At 46.5% G+C, this 23522-nt stretch overlaps 1 protein-coding gene across 2 annotated transcripts; it reads right to left on the bottom strand.

The window, feature by feature from the left end:
• Positions 1-4740: 4740 nt before the first annotated feature.
• clip3 (CAP-GLY domain containing linker protein 3) lies at positions 4741-23111 on the bottom strand (the record flags this gene model as incomplete). Of its 2 annotated transcripts, XM_083913997.1 has the most annotated exons (14): positions 4741-10726; positions 11326-11398; positions 11532-11599; positions 11777-11900; positions 12508-12642; positions 13561-13716; positions 14430-14565; positions 14741-14791; positions 15737-15973; positions 17137-17255; positions 17643-17804; positions 17964-18057; positions 19718-19857; positions 22730-23111. In XM_083913997.1, the coding sequence occupies 14 exons, from the start codon at positions 23109-23111 to the stop codon at positions 10672-10674; spliced, it is 1932 nt and encodes a 643-aa protein (XP_083770123.1). In that variant the 3' UTR covers positions 4741-10671. The 2 variants fall into 2 exon arrangements, with proteins under 2 accessions (XP_083770123.1, XP_083770124.1); XM_083913998.1 differs by lacking the exon at positions 14741-14791.
• Positions 23112-23522: the final 411 nt, after the last annotated feature.

The raw sequence follows: 23522 nt of genomic DNA, 5'->3' as shown, positions 1-23522 counted from the left end.
TGTGCCTCCTGCAGCACAGGTACAGGTGCTGACTCACCTGTGCCTCCTGCAGCACAGGTAAAGGTACAGGTGCTGACTCACCTGTGCCTCCTGCAGTACAGGTGCTGACTCACCTGGGCCTCCTGCTGTACAGGTACAGGTGCAGGAGCTCTTTGAAGAGTTCACACGTGACCCCGGGATTAAAGGCCCGGCATCAGAGACGATGAGTCATGAATCATCACATCATCTTCAGTTCACAGGGTCAAAGGGGGGCCGGGGTCAAACACAAGTCCGTGCTTCCCTCTGAAGTTGAACCATCAAACGCTGCGGTCCGAGGAGCTCGTTCACACCTTAGAGAGCCCTCACCTGTGTGACGTGTTTCCGTTTAAAACCCCGGGCCCTCGGGGGGCTCAGGGGTCACAGCAGCAGCAGCTCTCTGGGTCCTGGCACCATGGACGCAAGCAGCAGCAGAGTGTCGGACTTCAGCATCGAGCGCATCCTCTCCTCCTCCTCCTCCTCCGCGCAGCTCGGACACAACAAGCCGCAGGTGATGGACTTCTCACCGGACGGATACCTCCAGGGGATCCCCGGCGGCGGGTTCTGGAGCCTGGACTCCGGGAGCCTCAGGCCTCCTGCGCCGGTCCCCGTGTCGGTCCCGGGCTGCCTGCAGTACCGAGGGATGAGCTTTGGAGAGGCGTGTTACCCGCCGCAGCACTACGGAGCCGCGGTCCACCACACGGACTACTTTTACCCGAACGTGCGCTTCAGCAGCCTCGACTCCGCAGGTATTTGCCCTCTTTGTTCGGTGCTTTAAAGTCATTTTTATAACATTTTCTCCTCGTGTTTCACTCCAGAGGTGGAAAAAGTATCTAAGATGCAGTAAAAGTAGTAGTAGAAGTTGAAAGTAGCAGAAAATTGGAGTAAAAGTAGCTTAAAGTTGTGCGTCATCGTTTGCGTAAAAGCACTTTTTCCTCCACTGACTCATTTAAATCTCACTTTTCCCCCCAGATGCTCATCAGCTGGCAGGTTACCACGGTTACCACCAGGCTGGGGTGTCTGCGCAGCCGCAGTTGCGTCAGAAGGCCCGGATGAGGACGGTGTTCACCGACGGTCAGACGAAGCGGCTCGAGGCGCTGTTCGAGCTCACGGACTACCCGGCGGTGGAGGCGCGCGCCGAGGTGGCGAGGAGCACCGGGCTGAGCGAGGAGACCGTGAGGGTGAGTCCGACCTGATGGTGCACTGTTAGGGGTGTGTGTGTGTGTGTGTGTGTGGGGTCGCCTCTTTGCTTCAGGCGGGAGAGAAAGAAATGGTGCCGAAACTCTCCAGCGTGCGTAAAACGTGTCCAGGTTGGATTTTACGCACCGACTCATCGAGGAGTTTTATCAACTTTCACTGTTGGAGTCTGTTTTTATAGTTAATGTTTCAGCCTTTCTCACTTTCATATAACGGATGTGAGTAAAGACACAACTCAGGTGCGTAAATCGTCTCCATGTGGAGGTTTTTACGCACGATGGTCACGCGCAGTTAATCCCCGTCTGTGGCACAGACACACATTTATATATTTATTTTCTTTCTTCAACGAGCAAAAAAAAGACAAAAACAGCTCCAGGAAGCACGACAACAAAGATGTAAAGTGCAGCAATAACAAACAATCACAGACAAACATGTGTGTGTGTGTGTGTGTAAACAAGTGTAAACTGTAATAAACACAACAATAGAACCGTGATATTGCTGTAAACCAGTGAAATAAGTCACATTTATATTAAACCTCTCTCTCTCTCTCTGTGTTTGGCAGGTGTGGTTTAAGAACCGCAGAGCCCGGAGGAAGCGGCAGCGCAGCGGGTCAAAGGTCAAAGCGCTCTCCCCGTCCCCCGGCACCGGCGCCGGCGCGGAGAGGAACTGCTTCGCCTCCTTCCTGTGAAGCCGCAGACTTCCGCCGGCTGCTCCGAGGCCAAGGGCGTCCTCTGCGGAGCCGCTCACCCCTCAGAGGTCAGGGGTCAGAGGTCAGAGTGACGGCACTGCAGCAGGAGGGCACCCAACACTGAAGTGTGACGGTGCGTTCAGGGGCTGCTGGGGAAAGTCAGACGCCGGAGACTTCCACCCTGCGAGGACAGTTTGAAACTTTGCGCTCGAACTCTTTTCTACTTTTTAACTTATTTTGTATTTTTTATGTAATTTATTGAAATGTTCCGTGTGGAAGTTTTGAAACGCGAGCTCCGTTTGTATCCTCGAGCGTTTTCACTGCAAAATAAATTCACTCACGTTAGAAACACTTCGGTCTTCTGCTGTTTTTTGTTATTGTTAAAGCTGCATCACTTAGATTCAAGGGCATTAAAGATACAAACTATCCGTAACCTCCAGTGTTTCATTGAAAAGTGCTGTTTTTTAATTGATTATAACTTTATAGGACGTAAAAGCACAAACACGTGAGACTCTCATGCTCGGAGGCTCCATTAAAGATGGCTAACATGGTTGTCATGGTGATGCATTAAGTAAAACATGAGTATTTATCTATAGTTCCCATAACTCTGGGGCAAACGTCAGGAGGTCACACATTAGAGTATTCTGCATTTTCCATCATAGATGTAAGTTACATATTAAATATATTTATATATATTTAAACAATAACATTTTAACAATATCACGGCTAACAACCAATCAGATTGCTTGAGTCGAGTCATCCGTTTTGCAGATGACACCACTTCATTTCTCTGTGGGTGGAAATTAAAACAATGTTTGAATTCTGAGGAAGAACTGAGACTAAACGGTGATCCAGGAAACTCATCTCACGTTGATTCCTGTCTGTGTTTGGATGGAGGGTTCCTTTAACTGCATTAGAAATTAAAACAATGTTTGAATGAGGGTTCATAGACTTTCAGTTGTGCTGGAAAATCACATGTGAATGATGTTAAAAGTGCATCACAACAGAAGGGCCGTGCGTTAATCTAACATACATACGTGCAGAAGTACGGATGAAATGTACGCAGAGGACGGACAGAAGGCTCTCTCCGTATCCGTATCTTACACCATTGTGTCACAGCTGATGATCCAGACACTTCCAATAACAAAGAGCATTTAAACAAATAAGACTAATCAATCACTTTATAAACATGTTGAAATCTACTGCAAGTATAAGTTAAAGTTTCTGCAGGAATCGGACGTCATCGCCGTGATATACGGGTATCATATCACGGCTAACAACCAATCAGATTGCTTGAATCGAGTCAACCGTTTTTCAGATGACACAACTTAATTTCTCTGTGGTTAGAAATTAAAACAATGTTTGAATTCTGAGGAAGAACTGAGACTAAATGGTGATCCAGGAAACTCATCACATGTTGATTTCTGTCTGTTTTTGAATGAGGGTTCATAGACTTTCAGTTGTGCTGGAAAATCACATGTGAATGATGTTAAAAGTGCATCACAACAGCAGGACCGTGCATTAATCTAACATACATACGTGCAGAAGTACGGATGAAATGTACGCAGAGGACGGACAGAAGGCTCTCTCCGTATCCGTATCTTACACCATTGTGTCACAGCTGAGGATCCAGACACTTCCAAACATAAAGAGCATTTAAAAAATAAGAAGAATCAATCACTTTATAAACATGTTGAAATCTACTGCAAGTATAAGTTAAAGTTTCTGCAGGAATTGGACGTCATCGCCGGGATGTACGGGTATCATATCACGGCTAACAACCAATCAGATCGCTGGAATCGAGTCATCCGTTTTTCAGATGACACAACTTAATTTCTCTGTGGTTAGAAATTAAAACAATGTTTGAATTCTGAGGAAGAACTGAGACTAAATGGTGATCCAGGAAACTCATCACATGTTGATTTCTGTCTGTTTTTGAATGAGGGTTCATAGACTTTCAGTTGTGCTGGAAAATCACATGTGAATGATGTTAAAAGTGCATCACAACAGCAGGACCGTGCGTTAATCTAACATACATACGTGCAGAAGTACGGATGAAATGTACGCAGAGGACGGACAGAAGGCTCCCTCTATATCCGTATCTTACACCATTGTGTCACAGCTGAGGATCCAGACACTTCCAAACATAAAGAGCATTTAAAAAATAAGAAGAATCAATCACTTTATAAACATGTTGAAATCTACTGCAAGTATAAGTTAAAGTTTCTGCAGGAATTGGACGTCATCGCCGGGATGTACGGGCATTATATCACAGCTAACAACCAATCAGATCGCTTGAATCGAGTCATCTGTTTTGCAGATGACACAACTTAATTTCTGAGGAAGAACTGAGACTAAACGGTGATCCAGGAAACTTATCACACGTTGATTTCTGTCTGTGTTTGGATGAGGGTTCATTTACCTGCGTTAGAAATTAAAACGTTTGAAAGAGCGTTCATAGACTTTCATTTGTGCTGGAAAATCACATGTGAATGATGTTAAAAGTGCATCACAACAGAAGGACCGTGCATTAATCTAACTTCAGAACACACTTGTGCGTGAAAGCAGTGGACAGGAGAAGTAGGAAAACAACATCAAATTCTTTATTATATCCATAGAGTTGTCACTGTTATTATTAGAAGCACTTCCATGCTGATGAGAAGAAGATACACACGTCGCCAAAATGAGGAAATACTGAGAGAAAGTCACAGAGAGAGAGAGAGAGCATGCAGTGAGTGTCAGGATGAGGATGAGGACGTCCGATGCTCCTTCTCCCCTGTTTCCCCCTTTAACGTCCGTCAGCGTCACACACTTTTTACAACAGGAGTGACTCTCACACACACACACACACACACACACACACACACACACACACACACACACACACACACACACACGCTACAAAACCGGAGAAACAAAAAGTACACTTAGTGAAGTTATCAAAATATAGGCTATATACTGTATACTCTTACGACGTGTTCATGTTAAAACAACTGGTGCTGAATTAGTTTCCATGACAATGACTTTGACGTTATATTCTCACACACACACACACACACCGATCGAATACAGAGGATTTAAAGGACAAAAACGCTGATTCTGAATGTTTTAACTCATCGACTACAAATACTTTACATCCCTGCTGAGCACTTTCTGTCCGTCTGTCCTCTGGATGTTTCGAACGGTCGCTGAGGACTCGAGGACGTGCGCTGTCGAGCGGGAGCTCTTGAGATCTACGGGACTTATTTCTGAGTCGCGCCTCGTGTACACAATCAGTGCGTCTACCGTCACAGCAGTAACCTGAAAGCGCTCTCTCCCCGGTTAAGGGAATAGTCAGATTACTGAAGTGCTGCTTGTTTACATGAGCGTGGAAGAATGTGCAGACGGCGCTCCACCAACGTACGACAAGTCTGAATACAGTACGTCTTTTTCTTCACGCTGACCTTTTGCCAAAATCACAACAGCGCGGAGAGCACGGACGACTTTTGGACAGAATGACGTCAGAAGCGGGTCTTGTTGGTAGTGATGTAAGTTGCCATGGCGAAGTCCACCCTCGGTTTAGAGGTGAGGCTTGTTATGTTACTTCCTGGTTTATTCTATTTCCATGTCCAAAGCCACTGCGGCGGAGTGGGGAGGGGGGGGTTATGACCCATGGAGCGTGCACAGACGCGTAACCCCGTATTACTCCGGGTAAGCTAAATTAACATGCACGAATACTCTGATTACAGAAGGAGTTATCTAGGCCTGTTAACCCGGGTATGAGAACTCGGTACGGTGTTTACATGACGTTTGAGAGTATTATCTTAATCCAAATATAAACTGCAAGAGCCATATTTCATACAGTTTATGGTTTACTGCTGGGGGATGCAACTATATCATGACAGGTGTGTCGTCCTGGACCCAGGAAACTTGTCTGAATGAGCCGTTGGTGAGGCTGAACGATCCAAACAGGAACGTCTTTAACGGGTATCAAACGTGACTTCGTTCTGACAAAATTGAAAGGTTTGTGCAGCAGGTTTCATGTTGATTTTCTTAGTAATCAACAGGAACCAAAGGCAGCCCACAAATAAGGAAATCAAACGTGAGTCAGCAGAAAATACACAGCAGTTTGTAGTTAAAGAGCTAAAACAGGCAAAACCAGCAGAGTCCTTTAAATGGAGCAAACCCAACAGAGAGAATGTGATGAGGAAAGCTTGTTTGTCTGTGATTAACAAGAGACTCACTAGTGTCACTGTGTGGCCAAACCAGAGAACGCTCCACATTTACACAGCAGTAAGAACACCATGTTCGAACCCACAGAGGCTCCACTGGGACATAATGACTGTACTGTACGTTTACTGTACAAAGACAAACCTCACCGTCACTGTGGTCCACTCACATCTATGCTCGACCGAGGTCGAAGGAGTCAGCACATCCGGCTCATTCTGAGCTTGAGCATTAAACGGCATTTATAGCAAAACAACTTCCTGTATATTAAGTTAAAAAACAAAACAAAAAACTACGACATATGGAGCTACTTCTGTTCATCAGGCTCTTTTGTTCAGGTTTGGACGGGACGGCGGGGGAAAGAAGCCGACAGCGTGAACGTAGGAAGGTAGAGTTGTGAGTCGTCTGCATATCGGGTTAAAGAGTTTCCAGAAATGGTCTTGCAGAATATTTTTAAGCCAGTTTCAGTAACTCAGAGCCTCTGCTGTTGACGCAGGAGCATCTCAGGGCGCACTCACACTGTCCTTCTGTCCCGTGCCCCGTGCTTTAGGGTCCTTGTCCCCCCCGCCAGGCCCGTTTGTACTCACACTACCTGGGCCCGTACACGTGCGCACGCTCGTGCTTGTACACGTGCAAACGTGCTTTACTAAAGCCCACCTCTCCCAGGCGGGCTGTGGACAACCCGCTTACCGCAGTTATGCGTGGAGCGGTTGCACTCACACTGGTCAAACGCACTAGGCTTGACCCGTAAAACCTGTTTTGGCCCGGTGCGGAAGGACAGTGTGAGTGCGCCCTTAGAAAAGTGGCTGAAGGTCTGACTTCAGTTAGACGGATAGAAAGTTCACTTAATCTTCTCAGGGAAATGCTAAAATCGGCCGTGTATGCAACTTCAACGTCATCTCGTCCCAGAACATGAGTTTGAAGGGACATTTTGCGCAACCGTGAAACTACACAATTTAAATGTGTTGCAGTTTAACAGGATAGATCGTAGTTTCCGGTGAATACTGTCTTGTTTAAGGAATCGTTCACACCTGAAAAATCACTTTACCAAATTATTGTTTTTTCCAACAAAGGTGGTTTTCCTCACCTCATTTACATTTCTCTCCTGTACGCGCTCTGCACCTCAACAAGCTCATTAAACCGCACTTAAGAGTTGGGTGAAGTACAACTCGCACCGCTTGTTCTTTAGACGTCTCGTTTGGTGAAGCTTGGACGTTAACGTTGGTACGAACACACTAAACTCTGCAGCCGATGAGCGTGAACGCTGTCGTTATCAGTACGATGTTGAAGCTGATTTCATGGGCACAAAAAGGACAATTATCAGCAGCAGTGTGCGGGAGCAAGCACAAAGTGTTTCCTTTAGCCGAGGCCGACAGAAATACACAGAAAGAACCAATTACGAAGTTTAGTTCGATGGTTCTTTGCTGTCAGTCTGAACGTTTCTAACTGACCGACTGACTGGTGGATTTCAAAACTCAAGAGATCCTAAAGAGTTGTTTTGCTTGGGTCTTTTTAACCCAACAATTATAAAAAAAAGCATAATTTACAGTTACAATTAGGCCGATATTGAGTTAAAAATGTAATATCAGGAATTATCGGTATCGGGTTTTTACAACCGATGTTTGTTCTGTAGGCGTCAGCATTTACGAGTCTGCATGAATGCAACATGGGACGTTTACAGGCGCGTGCTTGATGACGTATAACAACAACAACGCGGTAGACTCGTAGGTTGCTAACCGTGGCTAACAAGCTTCAGCTCGCTCGGAGCATGAGATGTCCGTGGTTTGGAAGTATTTCCAAGTGTCACCTGCTAACAGTGAATTTGCGATTTGACTGCATGACTGCAAGGTGTCGGTTATGAGAGGAGGAAACAAGGCGTCTACCTTTAATACATCAAATTTGATCACCCAGTTATTCGCTACATTTGTGCAGCAAAGTGATGAAGAGAGGCAACAGCCGACACCGAGGAAAACCACACAGTTTTGTGTTGCATTCAGAAGGCATCACAATAAAATTAGGCATAATGTGGTAATTCCATAATAGTCGATATGTGATGAATTTTGGTGTGCAAAGACTGCATATATCGGTATCGGAAATTAAGAGTTGGACGATATCGGAATATCTGATATCGGCAGAAAAGCCAATATCGAACATCCCTAGTTACAATCGCAGTTTTCACACATAAACATGGACACAGATTGAGTTTTACAATATCCGTTTGTGTTTTACATCCAGAGACAACACGATTGAGCCTAAAGAGCTCAAACGAGATTAATGAACCTGTAACTACACCTGTGGTCTTAGGAGTTGTTAAACAAACTCAATCTGTCTGAATAAAAGTGAACTCTTGGTCATTAAACGTTTGTAATTTAGATGTAAACTTTGGGTAAAGTCCCCTGTAGATCAACACAAACTCTCTCTGGCTCTTGAACTGTTGAATCGACCAGTCACTACGGTGCAGACGAGCCCCCAAAGACTGACCTCCTTCACCCATTCGTAGTTTGAGCGTCTCGTGGTCGCCAGCCCCTGCGGTCAGAGCGTGAGCGTGTTCATCTCTCCGAACAAGTGTGAAGATACATTAACACGAGAACCACTTCCACACAGAGAGATGGGTGCGCTGTTTACATATTGCTGTTTTCAGTTACAGTTCTTAACATCAAGCAAACGCGTGTTTTTGTTTCGTCTTTTGCTCACGTTCACAAAAGGAAGCAAAGTCTTATTTAAAAGGAGGAAGAGGAGCAGAGGGGAACACTGTCACGAAGCGTGTCCAGGGGTTGAACCTGTGGAAAACCTCCACAGGGAGGAGATGAATGTTTGACGGAGAGCTGCACAGCTGACTGTTAGAAACAAATATTCAACTCTGAACTGATTCAATGTGGTTTTAAAGCTCACATCAACTTCAAATCAAGCTTTTAAGCTCGACGCCGGCGACACGAGAACTTTAATATCCCATGAATCTGAGCGGAAAACTTATTTTTTTAATTTGCGTCAAAGAACGTCATCGTTTTAGGTGTGTTAGCACTTTTGGTTAAGGACAGATTATGACTGCAGCTCTTTATAACATCTCTATGATATACTGTATTTGAACTCTACCTACATGGAGTAATAGTCTGGAGTAATAATGACAGCTCAGTCACTATGACGTCTATCTACAGAACTAATTAACTCTTTTCCAAGGTGATGAAACATAAAACTTGACTAGCTACAGAGCGGAGTTCCATCCGTAGAAACTGTTTAACGCACAGCTGGAAGATTAAAAAAATACAACTGACCGTAACACTATGATAGAATACAAGACAGTCAGCAGCGGATTAACCCTGTTTTCGTTTTTGACATCTGAGATTAAAGCATGCAGTCGAGAGTTACGGAGGTTTTCCGGGTGTTCTGTGTTCGGGGTCAGGTGCGAAGCGAAGGAAGCAGCAGCCAGAACGCTACGGACATCTTCACACGTGGAGCATTTCCTACGGCAGCTGCGTCTGCAGAGTACGGACAACTAAACTGCGATCTCTGTTTCTGAGTTTTACACTCGTCCGTAAAAGTCTAACATGACGGACAACTTCACACGTGGAGCTTCACTTCTTCACGTGCGTACGTAATTGTCATCATTTCCTAAATCTACCTAAGTTGTTTTGTTTGGATTCTCAAAGTTTACCGCGTCTTTTAAAACCGTTTCAGTTGGAGAATACGCCACCAAAGGCAGTTTCTTTGTATTTTAGCACACAGGGTTGTCTGTGCAACGCTTTTGAGCTGTGCATCATTGTGTTTTTTACCAATGTTGCGCTCACACCGCGTTCTACTTGCAAGACTTTGATTGCACGCGGATCGCGCCATGAATTCTTGCTTCGACTCTTTACGCGTCTTTTTCTACCCAAGTAGTTTAGTTTGGATCCTCAAAGGTCACCACGTAAAAGAACGTGTCAGTTGGAGAATACGCTAACCTCCACCGTAACTGGAGAAGGCAGTTTCTTTGTATTTTAGCACACAGGGTTGTCTTTGCAACGCTTTTGAGCTGTGCATCATTGTGTTTTTTTTACGAGTGTTGCGCTCACACCGCGCTCTACTTGCAAGACTTTGATTGCACACGGCATGAATTTGCTTCGACCCTTTACGCGTCTTTTTACGCAGACTTACTTTGTAGTAACCGCGCTGCTCAATTTGCACAAAACCAGCGATGTGAAGACTCAGTATAAAGATAGATTTTGCGTTCAGGTACTCGTGTCGGACCCAAATCGAGCAGCAGGAAAAAAACAAGCATGCAGCAGCGCGAACAGATGTTAGGTGTAAATAAAGACGCGATATAACTTAACGATGAGACGCGTAAAGAGAATGTTTCAGGGGGATCCTCAGTTTCTTTAAAGGATACAGGACATTTGATCAGATACAAGGCACTATAGATTCTGCTATAGGACGGCTAAATTCACGGGTTCTGGGCTGAAAGTACAAGAGCAGAGGGGCTTCACTACGAGAGGTCTGACTGACGACAGTAAATATCTGAAGAGATGAAAAGAAGAGATGTAAAAGATGAAGAGAAAGAAGAGCGAGAGAGGAGGAGGAAGAGAGCGCGGTTAGGACTGCATCTCAGCACGCAGCATCCACGGAAACCAACAGCAGAACAGCAACCTGCAGGAGGAGGAGGAGGAGAGAGAGAGAGAGGAGGAGGAGGAGGAGAGAGAGGAAGAGGAAGAAGAGGAGGAGGAGGAGAGAGAGGAAGAGGAGAAGGAGGAAGAGAGAGAGGAAGAGGAGGAGGGAGAGGAAGAGAGAGGGGAAGAGGAGGAGGGAGAGGAAGAGAGAGAGGAGGAAAGAGAGGAAGAGGAGGAAAAAAGGGAATAGATAGAGGAGATAAAGGAAGAGGAGGAGGAAGAGGATATTAATGTCCACAGTCAGGTATATATAGTTTTTTATCACACGACCGACTGTTGTTATTCAGCTCCTTCACTTATATTTTTACAATATTCAACAAAAATACAATAATTAGTAGAAATATAAAAATGTACATTCAACAGCTGTGTGTGTGTGTGTGTGTGTGTGTGTGTATGCATGTGTGTGTGTATGCATGTGCGTGTGTGCGTGTGTGTGAATGTGTGTGTGTCCGTGTCCGTCCCTGTGTGTGTGCGTGTGTGTGTGTGTGCACGTGTGTGTGTGTGTGTGTGTGTATGCGTGTTCGTGAATGTGTGTGTGTCCGTGTCCGTCCCTGTGTGTGTGCGTGTGTGTGTCCTCACCTGGATATGGAGTTCTCAGAGGTCAGGTCTTTAGGAGAACGCATCGTGTTGAAGTTACGCTTCGGCTGTGACACTGCAGGACACAAACACACACACACACACACACACACTGATGAGCAGGTGAAGCAGCAAAGGATCATGGGAGTTGTAGTCTTCACCACCACGTCTCTTATTCTCACTCATGGAGGACAGGAAGGGACACTTACTGGTGACTTGGTGGACTTTCTTCACCATGGAGTTGTCGTTCTGTGATCCTTCTTTGGGACCTCCGATTCTGACACGACAGAAACACAAACACTCGGTTTAAAGGAGACATTACGACACTTTCACGGTGAACTCACCCCGAGAGGAAGTAAATGTTATTCTGGGTTATAACGGACCAGCACCGGAACCTCCAGCGCCGCATTAGTCGTGATGAGTGTAACTGAAGCAGGTTGTTTTGGCGTCTTACCTCTGGACCCGGGAGGGCGGAGCGAACACTCCGTATTTGGGCAGGCAGCTGAAGTAGCGGACTCCAAACACAGAGCCGTCGTGTTTCCCCGTCGCCTGATCCAACTCGACGCCGAACCAGTAACCTGCGGGGAGACGAAGAGCTCAGGTCACATCATCACTGAGGCGCTAAAAACCACGGACTGAAAAATAAATAAATGTGCGTAGGAAGCCACTGCTGCAGCTTTAAGTGGAGTCTCCTCCTGCTGGACATTAGAGAGAATGCAGCTTTAAGTGGAGTCTCCCCCTGCTGGACATTAGAGAGAATGCAGCTTTAAGTGGAGTCTCCTCCTGCTGGACATTAGAGAGAATGCAGCTTTAAGTGGAGTCTCCTCCTGCTGGACATTAAAGAGAATGCAGCTTTAAGTGGAGTCTCCTCCTGCTGGACATTAGAGAGAATGCAGCTTTAAGTGGAGTCTCCTCCTGCTGGACATTAGAGAGAATGCAGCTTTAAGTGGAGTCTCCCCCTGCTGGACATTAGAGAGAATGCAGCTTTAAGTGGACATTAGAGAGAATGCAGCTTTAAGTGGAGTCTCCTCCTGCTGGACAGTAGAGAGAATGCAGCTTTAAGTGGACATTAGAGAGAATGCAGCTTTAAGTGGAGTCTCCTCCTGCTGGACATTAGAGAGAATGCAGCTTTAAGTGGACATTGGAGAGGATGCAGCTTTAAGTGGAGCACTTCAGCAAACAGACCTGGAGCGAAGTCGGTCTTTCCGTAGAAGCGGACGATGCCGTGTTTCTGTCCTGCCACCAGAACCTGATCTCCAACTTCCACGTTCAATCCCTCCGGATCCAGACTGGCTACAGACGCCTTCTTCTTCTTCTGGGCTGAGAACGTACAGCAGACAAATAATCATTCATCAGCGAATCATGGGATAAATGTTCCAAAAGAGTCCCCTTTGAGATTTAAACGATATTCCGAGAGCGGTCGAGCTACCATGATCGTTAGCACGACAACGCAGCCGGGCGCCTCGGCCCTTTAGCATCACTGAAGTGCAAACAATGACGGGCAAATTGAGCTAACGTTAGCTTGTAGAGATGGTGAGGTTTCCCAAACTAAATAAGTACCACACATATAAACACTAAACACATAACACATTAACCAGCTCTAACTGGGGGATCCTGAGGCGTTCCCCGAGGCCTCCTCCCAGCTGGACGTGCCTGGAACACCTCCCTAGGGAGGCGCCCAGGGTTCATCCTTACCAGATGATCCTGAACCACCTCAACTGGCTCCTTTCAACACAAAGGAGCGTACTGTAATTTTTTTTATAAAATAAAGTGCGACTTGTTGCTGCTCATGGGGGAATTGTTGAGTCTCTGTAAATCCTGAATGAATCATAGAGCGTGGTCTTTACCTAAAGGGTCCTGAGGTAACCTTTGTTAGGATTTGGTACATGAATACCACATGAATAGTCCCTGAGCAGAAAATAAGACTAACAAGTCACTTTAAATATAAATATGTTGGAGTTCAACCGTGTTTTTGTGATTTATTTTCATGAAAAATGTCATTAAACGTTTCAAAAACATCTGTTTTTCACAAATCGCACCCTGTGTAGAACAATATTTAGCTTATTAATGTTTTCAAGAGAATGTGCTGCTTTATAAATCAAAATGAACAATAAAACTAAATCTATTTTGTGTGAATATTGTGGCCTACTGGTTTTTGATTTTGCTCCGGACGTTATAACGTTGCCTTGTTGACCGATCAGATTGAATCAACTTGTTGCACAACTGACATTACGTTACCTTTCTCTCTCTCTTTCTCCTTCTTCTCCTTCTCCTTCTTGGTCTTCCCGGCGAGGCGGGAGGCCAGGTCCATGCGGGGGGTCCTCGGGGTGGAGGTGACAGATGAAGGCGTCTGATCCACGGCTTTGGAAATCTTCGACACGGGTGCAAAAATCCCTGCAGGGCGGAAAAAGATGAACAAACGTAAACCTCAAGGCCAGCAGACGCAGAGCAACGCCACCATCATCCCGACAGTGGCAGCAGCCGCTCATGCCCAGGACACGCGGTAAAAAATGCAGGCCGTTCCTTCATTTCCTACGGACGCCTCTCTGCCGCTGCGCTCAAAGTTCAAACCCGTTGAACTTTGACCTTGTTGCCGCTGACCTTTCGAAAAGCCAACCGATTTTTTAAAAGTTTTTTTTATTACTTTATTAATTAAATTCAACTTTTTCACTCTGTTATTATTCATGTCACACACACATATACACACACACACACACACACACACACACGCACACACACAGGCCCGAAATACACACACATGCACAAACAGGACCTTTATACATGGATTTAATGGAGAGATGTCAGAGCGAGGGGGATGCCAAATGGATCGCCGCCCTGAGCAGTTGGGGGTTCGGTGCCTTGCTCAGCAGTGCCCAGGAGATGAACTGGCACCTCTCCAGCCACCAGTCCACGCTCCATTCCTGGTCCACACAGGGACTAGAGCCGGCGACCGTCCGGTTCCCAGCCACTGCTGCCCCAATTTCATGTTTCGTAGGCAACCAGTGTTGTTGTTGTTGTCTAGCGACGCTGACTGGCTCGTTGGCTCACTGCGCCCAACCTCGCGGTGAGCACGGTGATAAGAGCCGATCACGTGAAGGCCCCTTTACCTAGTTTAGGAGGACAGATGAAGTAGCGGACGCCGCCCACGCTGCCGTCGTTCTTCCCCTCCGGCTCGTCGAGCTCCACGCCGACCCACTGACCGCTGGCGAACTCCGTCGTGCCGCAAAATCTCAGAGTGCCGGACTGAAAAAGAGACACAGATAAAAGATCTGACGTTAGCGGTGAAACACGACTGCAGGCGGACAATCCGTGATGTATGAAGTGGAAAGGGAGGAGATGTGGAATCATCATGAGACAGGGAGGGGCATGTTTGTCGGGTCAGTTAGTCTGCGTTCCAGCCGGCGCCCCAACAACCAACCTGTCTGAGGTTCGCAGCCGGGCTGTCGTCTCTGCTCGGGTCTCTCTGGAGCTACACAGTGAGAACACACTGTTCAGAGCTCATACAGGGTGAAGGTGCGAAGGACAAACTGGCAGCTGATCACAATAAAAACATCTACCACTTTAAAGAAGGGGTATTTCGGGGATTTAGAAGCGGGGCTGTATGAGGAAGTTATCGACAGTCGGTGGGTTAATACGAGGAAGCAGGCAGGAGGACAGTTCATGTTCTGTAGCAGCAAAGATGTTTTTTACCCGCCAAAATAAAGGCTCACCTGAGATAAATTATTTCAGAGTAAGAGCATGTCGTACACTCAAAAAGCTGAAGCAGATAAATTATTTCAGGTTAGTGGAAATTAATTGAATGATTGTGAGTCGAGCCAGCGAGAATAAAAAACTTCTGATCAACACGATAATTATGCTTACCACTTAACCGTCCAGCCCCCCCCCCCCCCCCCCCGAAACCCCGACAGGGACAAGTGGTTGACGATGAATGAAGGAATGAACTTAACCGTCACCTTTTGTCGTCTAAACTTATCGCAATGCGTCCCTTTGTTTACAAATCTTTCCATAGACCTCGGACAATAAGTTGTAGGTACAAGGAAGTGCAAATGCTCCCTCTCATTCACTCAACAGGGAGTTTGAACTTCTTCCCTCTAGTAGACGATACAAGGCACCCAGGGCAAATCGTAATATTTTTAAAATACTTTCATCCCGAACGCCAGTGGAGCCCTGAACACCGTGTCCCGTTGATGCATCTTTATCGTTATTGTCACGGCTGTCCTGCTTTTTGCCCTGAGGATGTTTGCGTCTACGTGTTGCTGTTGTTGTTGCCGTCCTGCTTGTTGGTTTTATGAGACCAAAGACAAATTTCCACATTGTGGACAAGAAACGAAACGAAACCAAACATCAGCTGCTTTCAGACACCACAAACTCGATTCCCCGTGTCCGTATGTATCCGACCCCCTGAGCCTCTGACCTTCATGTCGTCCAGCATCACGCGCTCCCCCAGCTTCAGCCCCAGCGAGGTCAGCATCAGGTTTCCAGGAATGTTGTCATAGTTGGGGAGCGTGGCTCTGGGAAGGTTGCAGCTCAGAGGGACGGCGTCCAGCAGCAGCTGCTTCAGCTCTTTGGCCACCATGGCGGCCTCCGCCTTGTCCAGACTCATGTCCATCGGGTCGGGAACCACCTCCCCGGGAACCTGGCCCTTCTCGTTCTGCACGGAGAGAGAAGTGAAAGGAAGAAGACAGAGGCGGATAATTCTTGAGTTAGATCAGGGCACGGTTGGTTCACTGATGCCCCCAGTGGTCGTAGCCGAAAATGCACGAGGGATCTAAATACTCTATATTTTTCATAATAAAACAGAACTAATAAATGAATGTGAGGAGTGTGACTGTTTTCCAGCGACTCTTCTGACTCAGCAAACCACCTACAACCGCCCAAAACCCCCTAAACACCACTGAAAACCACCTAAAAACCCCTTAAACCACCTAAAACCCCTTAAAACCACCTAAAACCACCTGAAACCGCCTTCAAACCACCTTAAACTGCCTAAAACCATTGAAAACCACCTTAAACCCCCTAAAGCCATTTAAAACCACCCAAAACAGCCTTCAAACCACCTAAAACCATCTAAAAACTGCCTTGAACTGCCTAAAAATGCCTGAAACCACCTAAAAACCACTTAAAACAACCTAAAAACCACTGAAAATCACCTTAAACCGCCCGAAACCACCTAAAACCATTTATATCCGTTAACAGTGGAGTGGTAGTGGAAATCACGTCTAACTTTACTTACATTCACAAAGAGAATTGCTGTTTACAGTAAACAGCGATGTGTTTGTTGCTTTTGTCTGTTGACATGTCGCCATTTTCCAGTTTTAATTAAGTCCCGCCTCTTTCCGCTACGAGGACAAACTGGCAGTGATCGAGGGTGTTGAGTGTTCATCGATCCACCGATCCACGTTTGGGCCGTTTTTAAGGGTGCGGTCGGATAAACGCAGTACACAGTGCAGGTGTGTGATTTTATGATTACGTTAAATGAAGCTAAAACTCCTAGAGACTGTAAGCCGCCCGTTCCCGTCTCCCCTCAGTTGAGGCGTGGGAGCCACACATTATCCTCCTGGTCAAAGCCATTCAACCCCCCATCAGACGAGAGGACCCGCTGAATTTAAGCTGAATACCAGGCGACAGAAAAGAAAGTAAACAGGACGAGCGTTGTCGTGTAAACACGGCCTTAGTCAGGACATGAACATGTGCCTGAATAAAAGCCTCCTACACGTGTGTGTGCGAGGGCGTGACCGTGATAGATCTTCCTTTAATACACGTAAAACGATGGATGATGAAAACTGAGTGTGAGGTCAAATAAGGCGCCTGTACCCGGACAGAGGGGTTGGCTCCGTGCTCCAGCAGACACTTGACTGCTCCCAGACAGAGGTTGGAGGCAGCGATGTGCAGAGCCGTGCCGTAGTGGAAATCACTGCAGGTGGAGTTCAACACTGTGGACGCAACAACAGAAGAAGAAGACTTTTATTCTGCAATACGACACAAAACCCCACTCTGAACACTGCGCTTTGTGGTTGTTTTGTGTCTTTTTGTGGTCGTTTTGTGTCTCTTTGTAGTTGTTTTGTGTCTCTTTGTGTTTTTTTGTGTCTCTTGGTGGTTTAATCGTGTCTCTTTGTTGTCATTTTGTGTCTCTTTGTAGTCGTTCTGTGTCCGTTTGTGGTCGCTTTGTGTCTCTTTGTAGTCATTTTGCGTCTCTTTGTAGTCGGTTTGTGTCTCCTCCTGGCAGATGAAGGCTAGGGAAGCCACTTTGACACCTCTGGGCCCCTGAGCCTGCGCCTGTTAGGCCCCGTCAGTATCCGTCCACGTGTGAGTGTGTGTACCTCTTGGTTTAGTGGCCTTCAGCAGGACTCGGATCAGTTCCGGGACGTCGAAGTAAGCGGCGTAGTGCAGAGCGTTCATGTTGGTCCAGCGGCTCCTCAGACTCACGTCGGCGCCCAGAGCGATCAGCTGACTGCTGAGACGCAGAGCAGCCGCCGGGTCACCTGCACACACACACACACACACACACACACACGTCCTGACGCCACATCTTGTGTCTGAATGTTGCTCTACGGTCAGAGGGTCGTCGTGTACAGATGACCTTCCTACGAGTGCTCCAGTGAAGTTACATGAACCGACTGGATCCATATCAAGTGTCTTACCGACTCCATGTGCTCCGGCCTTGCAGCTGTAGTGAAGCAGCGTCATGTCGGTCAAACCGTCGCGGTCGTTCACATGGCAACCACGCTTCAGGATCTGAGGGGGACACAGAGGAGAGCTCAAAGACGCCGTTTTGTTCCCGCTTCAGTGCAGTTTCACACATTTTCAGTCCTGCACCTGCGCCAACGTCGTCTCAGTGCATCTGCATGATGACCAGAAGAAAACAGCGTGCTGAGAGCAGGCCTAATATTTAGGTGTTTAGGTATTCTGTTAGAAACTGAACTGAATGCATTATCATAAATATCGGATTAAAAGCTAAATATTAAATTAACAACGTCTGAAGCTCTTTCAGCTCTCCGTGATATCATTTACAACGAGTACTCATTCCAACAAGTCCACATTAAAATAATGAGATGAGGTTTTTAAAACAACGTTGTGCAGGAAGTTGGTGCTTAAGTTAATGAGATGGAATGTCAGCGATTATGTGGATGAGAATTCGCTCCATCATCCTGTTTCCGAGTCACAGTTTCATTCCTCCAGGCTGAGTCAGCTTCCTGCTGAGTCATGGGAGAGCCCCCCTCCCCCCACCCCCCTGCACCACTTTATCCCACAGACTGTAAATAAAGATGGAGCTCCACTAACCCCGACTGTATAAAGTGAAGCCTAAATATCCCAGGTACGGGTGACACCATGTTGCACAGCAGGGATCCACATATTAATATTAATAATAATTATAATAATAATAATTGTCAACACTTAAATCACACATCAGATCTTGATGAACGAATTAATCAAGTTGAAAATCTTTACTGATGTGTGTCTGATTTGATGATGGAACAAAAGTCAAACGTACGGAAGCCCTAAAGGGTCATACACACATGCATACTTTTTATTTGCTTTGTTTTCGTGTGATAACGAGATTAATTTTTCTCGTAGCTTCATCTAAGTAGATGTGTGATGGACATCTCCTTTCATAGCTCTAAAATTAATTATCTCGCTATCACAAGAAACCGGGGAAACTAAATGTATGCATGCATGACCCTTTAGGGCTTCCTTAGTTGATGGTTAATAGTAAAATTAAAGTAGTTTTGTACCAGGCTGAAACTGTGGATTGAGTCTCTTGGACCCTCCAGTGGTCATTTAAGGAACTGCAGTTTTTCACGTTGGCTTCATTTCTCAGCCCTGGGGGTTACCGCTTGGTCTCGAGCACAATTAAATGTTCTTTGATCTCGCAGCTCTAATACCAGCTCAACGCTGCTCAGTGGGAGTTCATTGTCCATTATCTGCATATATATGTGTGTGTTTGTGTGTGTGTGTGTGTGTGTGTGTGTGTGTGTGTTCAGAGCACTGAATCTAGGTCAATGTGACAATGACAATTGCAGTGAGAGCTGCAGTCCTGCCATGATTGAAAAGCTATTTTTTTATTGCTTTATTTTCGCTTCTTCTTTCCCCCGACCAATAAAGGCCTGCAGATTTGGTCGATGAAAAGATTCAAAAACAGTCGACAAGACGCACAAAAACTCTAGGTAACTCGAGGTCTACGGAAAGATCTGGAAACAAAGCCACGCATCGCCATGACGTCATCAATGCGTGTGACGTGTTACGGCGTGATGACGTATAGGCAGCAAGAAGCATTCTCCGAGGCCCAGGTAGTGTGAGTACAAACGGGCCTGGAGGGGGGGACAAGGACCCTAAAGCACGGGGCACGGGACGGACGCACAGTGGGAGGGCGCCGTGAGTGCATTTTTGTTCTCACCTCGTTGCCGATGATGTCGATCTTGTGCTGCACCTGGGGAACCCACTGACGCACGATGGCGAACAGCTCCGGGATGGTGGTCCGAGGGTCCATGAGGATCTCCAGACAGGCCGGGTCATTGGGGTCGAAGAAGGTGAAGGCTGGAGACGGATGGAGGTGAGAAACGTTAGAGGTAAATAACGCCCCTTGGGTAAGAAAACGTAGGCAAAAAAATCCATGATAGTCTTTTATTGTACTGTTTTGAAGTGTTCTGAGAGAAAACTAAACATTTGCACCTCCTTTCGGCTTCGTTTGCAGGCTTTAAAACACCCAGACTGTGAAAAGTTTGGTCATTTCAGGAAGAGAGTGAAACTGCAAAATGCTCGACTGCGAATATTCATACTGGCGATGTGTTCGGCCCGCCAGATCGGCTCAACGGTTACTAATTTTTGGGCTTTTATTGTGAAAGGTCAGAAGGAAGGAGCAGATCTGACATGTTGCCTTTGCCGAGGTTGAAAAAAGCAAAGTTTAGCGTCTTGGTTTGGAGTACGGAGCCTCAGTGTTCTTGTTTTTTTTTATTGGTGGTGAGAAATCTCAGAACATTGACCTGGCGTGGTCGCCCGAGAGTGGTCGCCTCGCTTCATTGCACGCTTGATGGACGTGTCACAAGCAGCTATCAACTAAATATACTGAGGTGTGAATTAGGACTCTTTCACACAGGGGTGACGCTGCAACAGTGTTACATTTGTTTCTCATTTAGTTTGGTTTTCTTCCACAGACCGTTACCGTCACGCTGTCAATACAAACGTGTATGTACAGTAACCTAGCAACATGGTTGTTAGCTGGAAAGAGGAAATGGTGGCCATATTTATGCGGCCTTGGGGGTTTCTGACCGTGCTGCAGATCCCTGTCACGCTGTACGGCGTCCTGCTTCTCCGCTGTTAAGGAGAGAAGGAGAAGGACGTTTCCCAGCATGCACCAGCTCTGGGTGCTGTTATGTGGCAGCGCTCCACAGCTCCACCTACACACCTGACGTGCACACTACATCACATTTACACACTTTTGCGTCACCGTGTGCACGCAGATTTCCCCCCAGAGAGGCTCGTCTAAAATAAAAAGTGAGAACACAACGCCACTTTTGAGTTTCCTCTCTAGATCGTCTCCATCTGTATACAGCCTAATATAAACGAGCTGCGCTTCGGTCAGAAAGATCATTATTCCGTTCGCCACATTTTCCCAATATGCCCGACAGACGGTGATTCCTTGCCGCGCTCTTCCCTCTTCGTTTACAGCTACTGAGGGAATCCTGTTTACTTTCCGTTCTTCCGCCTCGGCGCCCTGCTTCTCCGCTGTTAGGGAGAGAAGCAGAAGGAAGTTTCTACGCAGCTCTGGGTGCTGTTGCGTGGCAGCGCTTCACAGTACCCCATCGGATTTCACTCACTTTTGCGTCACTGTATTCTCGCAGTTTTCCCCCCCAAAGACGCTCGTCTAAACGCGGAATAAAAAGTGAGAACACAACGCCACTTTTGGGTTTCCTTTCTAGATCGTCTCTGTCTGAACGGGGCCTCACACACTCTCTGTTTCACACTGAGGCAGAGAGCAGAGTGTCAGGCTGCTGGATAATGGAGCTGCTCTGCTCCGAGTTTGTGTCATGAATACCAACGAGCCTGTCGTCCACGCAGGAGTCGTTCCGGAGCGGTTGAGTTCCTGAAGGAAGGTGAGTTCCTCCACCACCGTACTCAGCTTCTCCGTGTGTGTGAAGTGCCCTTTATGTGACGCCACATGGAGATTCTGCTGAGGTTCACTGACCATGGGTCGTTGTTTTAGAGGCAGGTACGTAAAACATGTGCCTTTCCAGGTGACACAACAACATAAACGATATCCTACAGTATTCATATTCACAATATACTCAATGTCTTTTGCAAACCGCATGCTCTTAAGGTGGTATGGCATACTACACGACTTTGGTTAGATATATGATTTAAGGTGGTATGTTATACCACGGTCCTTGGGCAGCAAGGCCTGGGTGGAGAGGTATAACATTATGTATTTTATGACCTGCTATGGTCTTTAGGTACTTGGGATATGACAGTATGTATTTAAGGTGGTATGAGCTACGGTGGTCCTTGCGTAGGGGTTTTCCCCGGGCGTTGGGGTATTGGGGAAGTTTACACAGAAGTTAGATTGCAACAGTACACATAAAAATGGCCACTCTATTCTGCGATGTTGATTTGAATGTAAACGTCCTTTCTATCCAATTTAATTTATATGGGTGCGACTGTGGGTATTTAAGGTGGTATAGCAGTTTGAGTTTAAGGTGACATACTGTAGTCTCTCTTTAGGTAGTGGTTCCCAGACGTTGGGGTATGAATGTGTGTTTTTAAGGTGGTAGAGCGGCGTGTATTTAAAGTTGTATGTCAACGTGTATTTAAGGTGGTATGACAGTGTTAATTTAAGGTGGTATGACCTGTCAGAGTCTCTAGGCAGAGAGGCATGAGTGTTCCTATCTAAGGTGGTATGACTGTATGGAATTTAAGGTGGTATAACAGTGCTTAGTATTAAAGATGGTGTAACAGTGTGTATTTAAGGTGGTATGAACTACCATATTCTTTAGGTAAATCTTACCTGGGTGAAGGAATACGATAGTATGTATTTAAGGTGGTATGGTAGTATGTATTAGAAGTTGTATTTGTTGTTATTATGACAGCATATACTTGGTTATGACCTATTTAAGGTGGTATGATTGAAGGCTGTATCATACTACCAGGGTAAAGGAAACATGGGCAAAGAGATATGAGTGATTGTACTTAAGGTGGTATGAGTGTTGATTTAAGGTGTTAGGAAAGTATATACTTAAGGTGGTATGACGTAACGTAGCTATGGGAAACGGAGCCTGGGCACAGGGACGTTTAGTATGTATTTAAGGTGGTATGACCTACCATAGACTCTAGGTAAAGGATACCTGGGGGAAGGGATATGACAGTGTGTATTTAAGGTGGTATGACAGTGTGTATTTAAGGTGGTATGACGTACTGTAGTCTTTGGGCAGTGGTGCCTGGGCGGAGGGGTGCACCATGGCTCGGCGGCGTGGCTCATGGACTGGACTCTGGTACTCGGACACGGACAGCGGCTCGGGCTCCGGTTTGGCGTCACGCTCCTGGCCGGCCGGTGGATCCTCCTCTTCCTCCCGCTCTTCTCTCTCTTCCTGCTCGTCTTCCTCCTCCTCCTCGTCCTCACCCACCTCCGCCCTCCCCTCCCCTTCTATCTCCTCTTCTAGCTCACATTCCTCCTCTTCCTCCTCCTCTTCCTCCTCGGTCAGTGCCTCCTCTTCCTCTTTCTGGACTCTCCCCTCCTCCTGCTCCTCCCGGTCGTGCCTCTCCTTCTCCTGCACCTCCAGGTTCTCCTCTTTAGTCATGGTGAAGGATGCTGCAGCTGGGCCTGTCAGGGAGAAGTGGGACGCTTTTAATGATCTCAGATATTTATGATACATTTGAAGGATCATGCATAGTTAGTGTCAAAACATTCCTGCTGCTTGCATGTAATGTGTCACCTGTCAGGCTCAATAAATACAGACGGAAACAGACTCCATGGTTGGTATAAAAGTTAAAACAGTTAGCCTGTAGCTTAAGTTAGTCTGTCAATTAGTCTGATAGTTAGCCTGATAGTTAGCTAGATAATTGGCCTGATAGTTAGTCTGACAGTTAGCCTGACAATTAGTTCGACAGTTAGTCTGAAAGTTATTGAACAGTTAGCCTGATAGCTTAAGTTAGTCTGACAATTAGTCTGATAGTTATTCTGACATTTAGCCCAACAGTTAGGCTGACAG

The sequence above is a fragment of the Echiichthys vipera genome (genome assembly GCF_963691815.1).
Source record: "Echiichthys vipera genome assembly, chromosome: 5".
Classification (NCBI taxonomy): Eukaryota; Metazoa; Chordata; class Actinopteri; order Perciformes; family Trachinidae; genus Echiichthys; species Echiichthys vipera.
The sequence above is the reverse complement of the archived record's forward strand: the minus strand, read 5'-3'. Positions and strand labels throughout refer to the sequence as shown.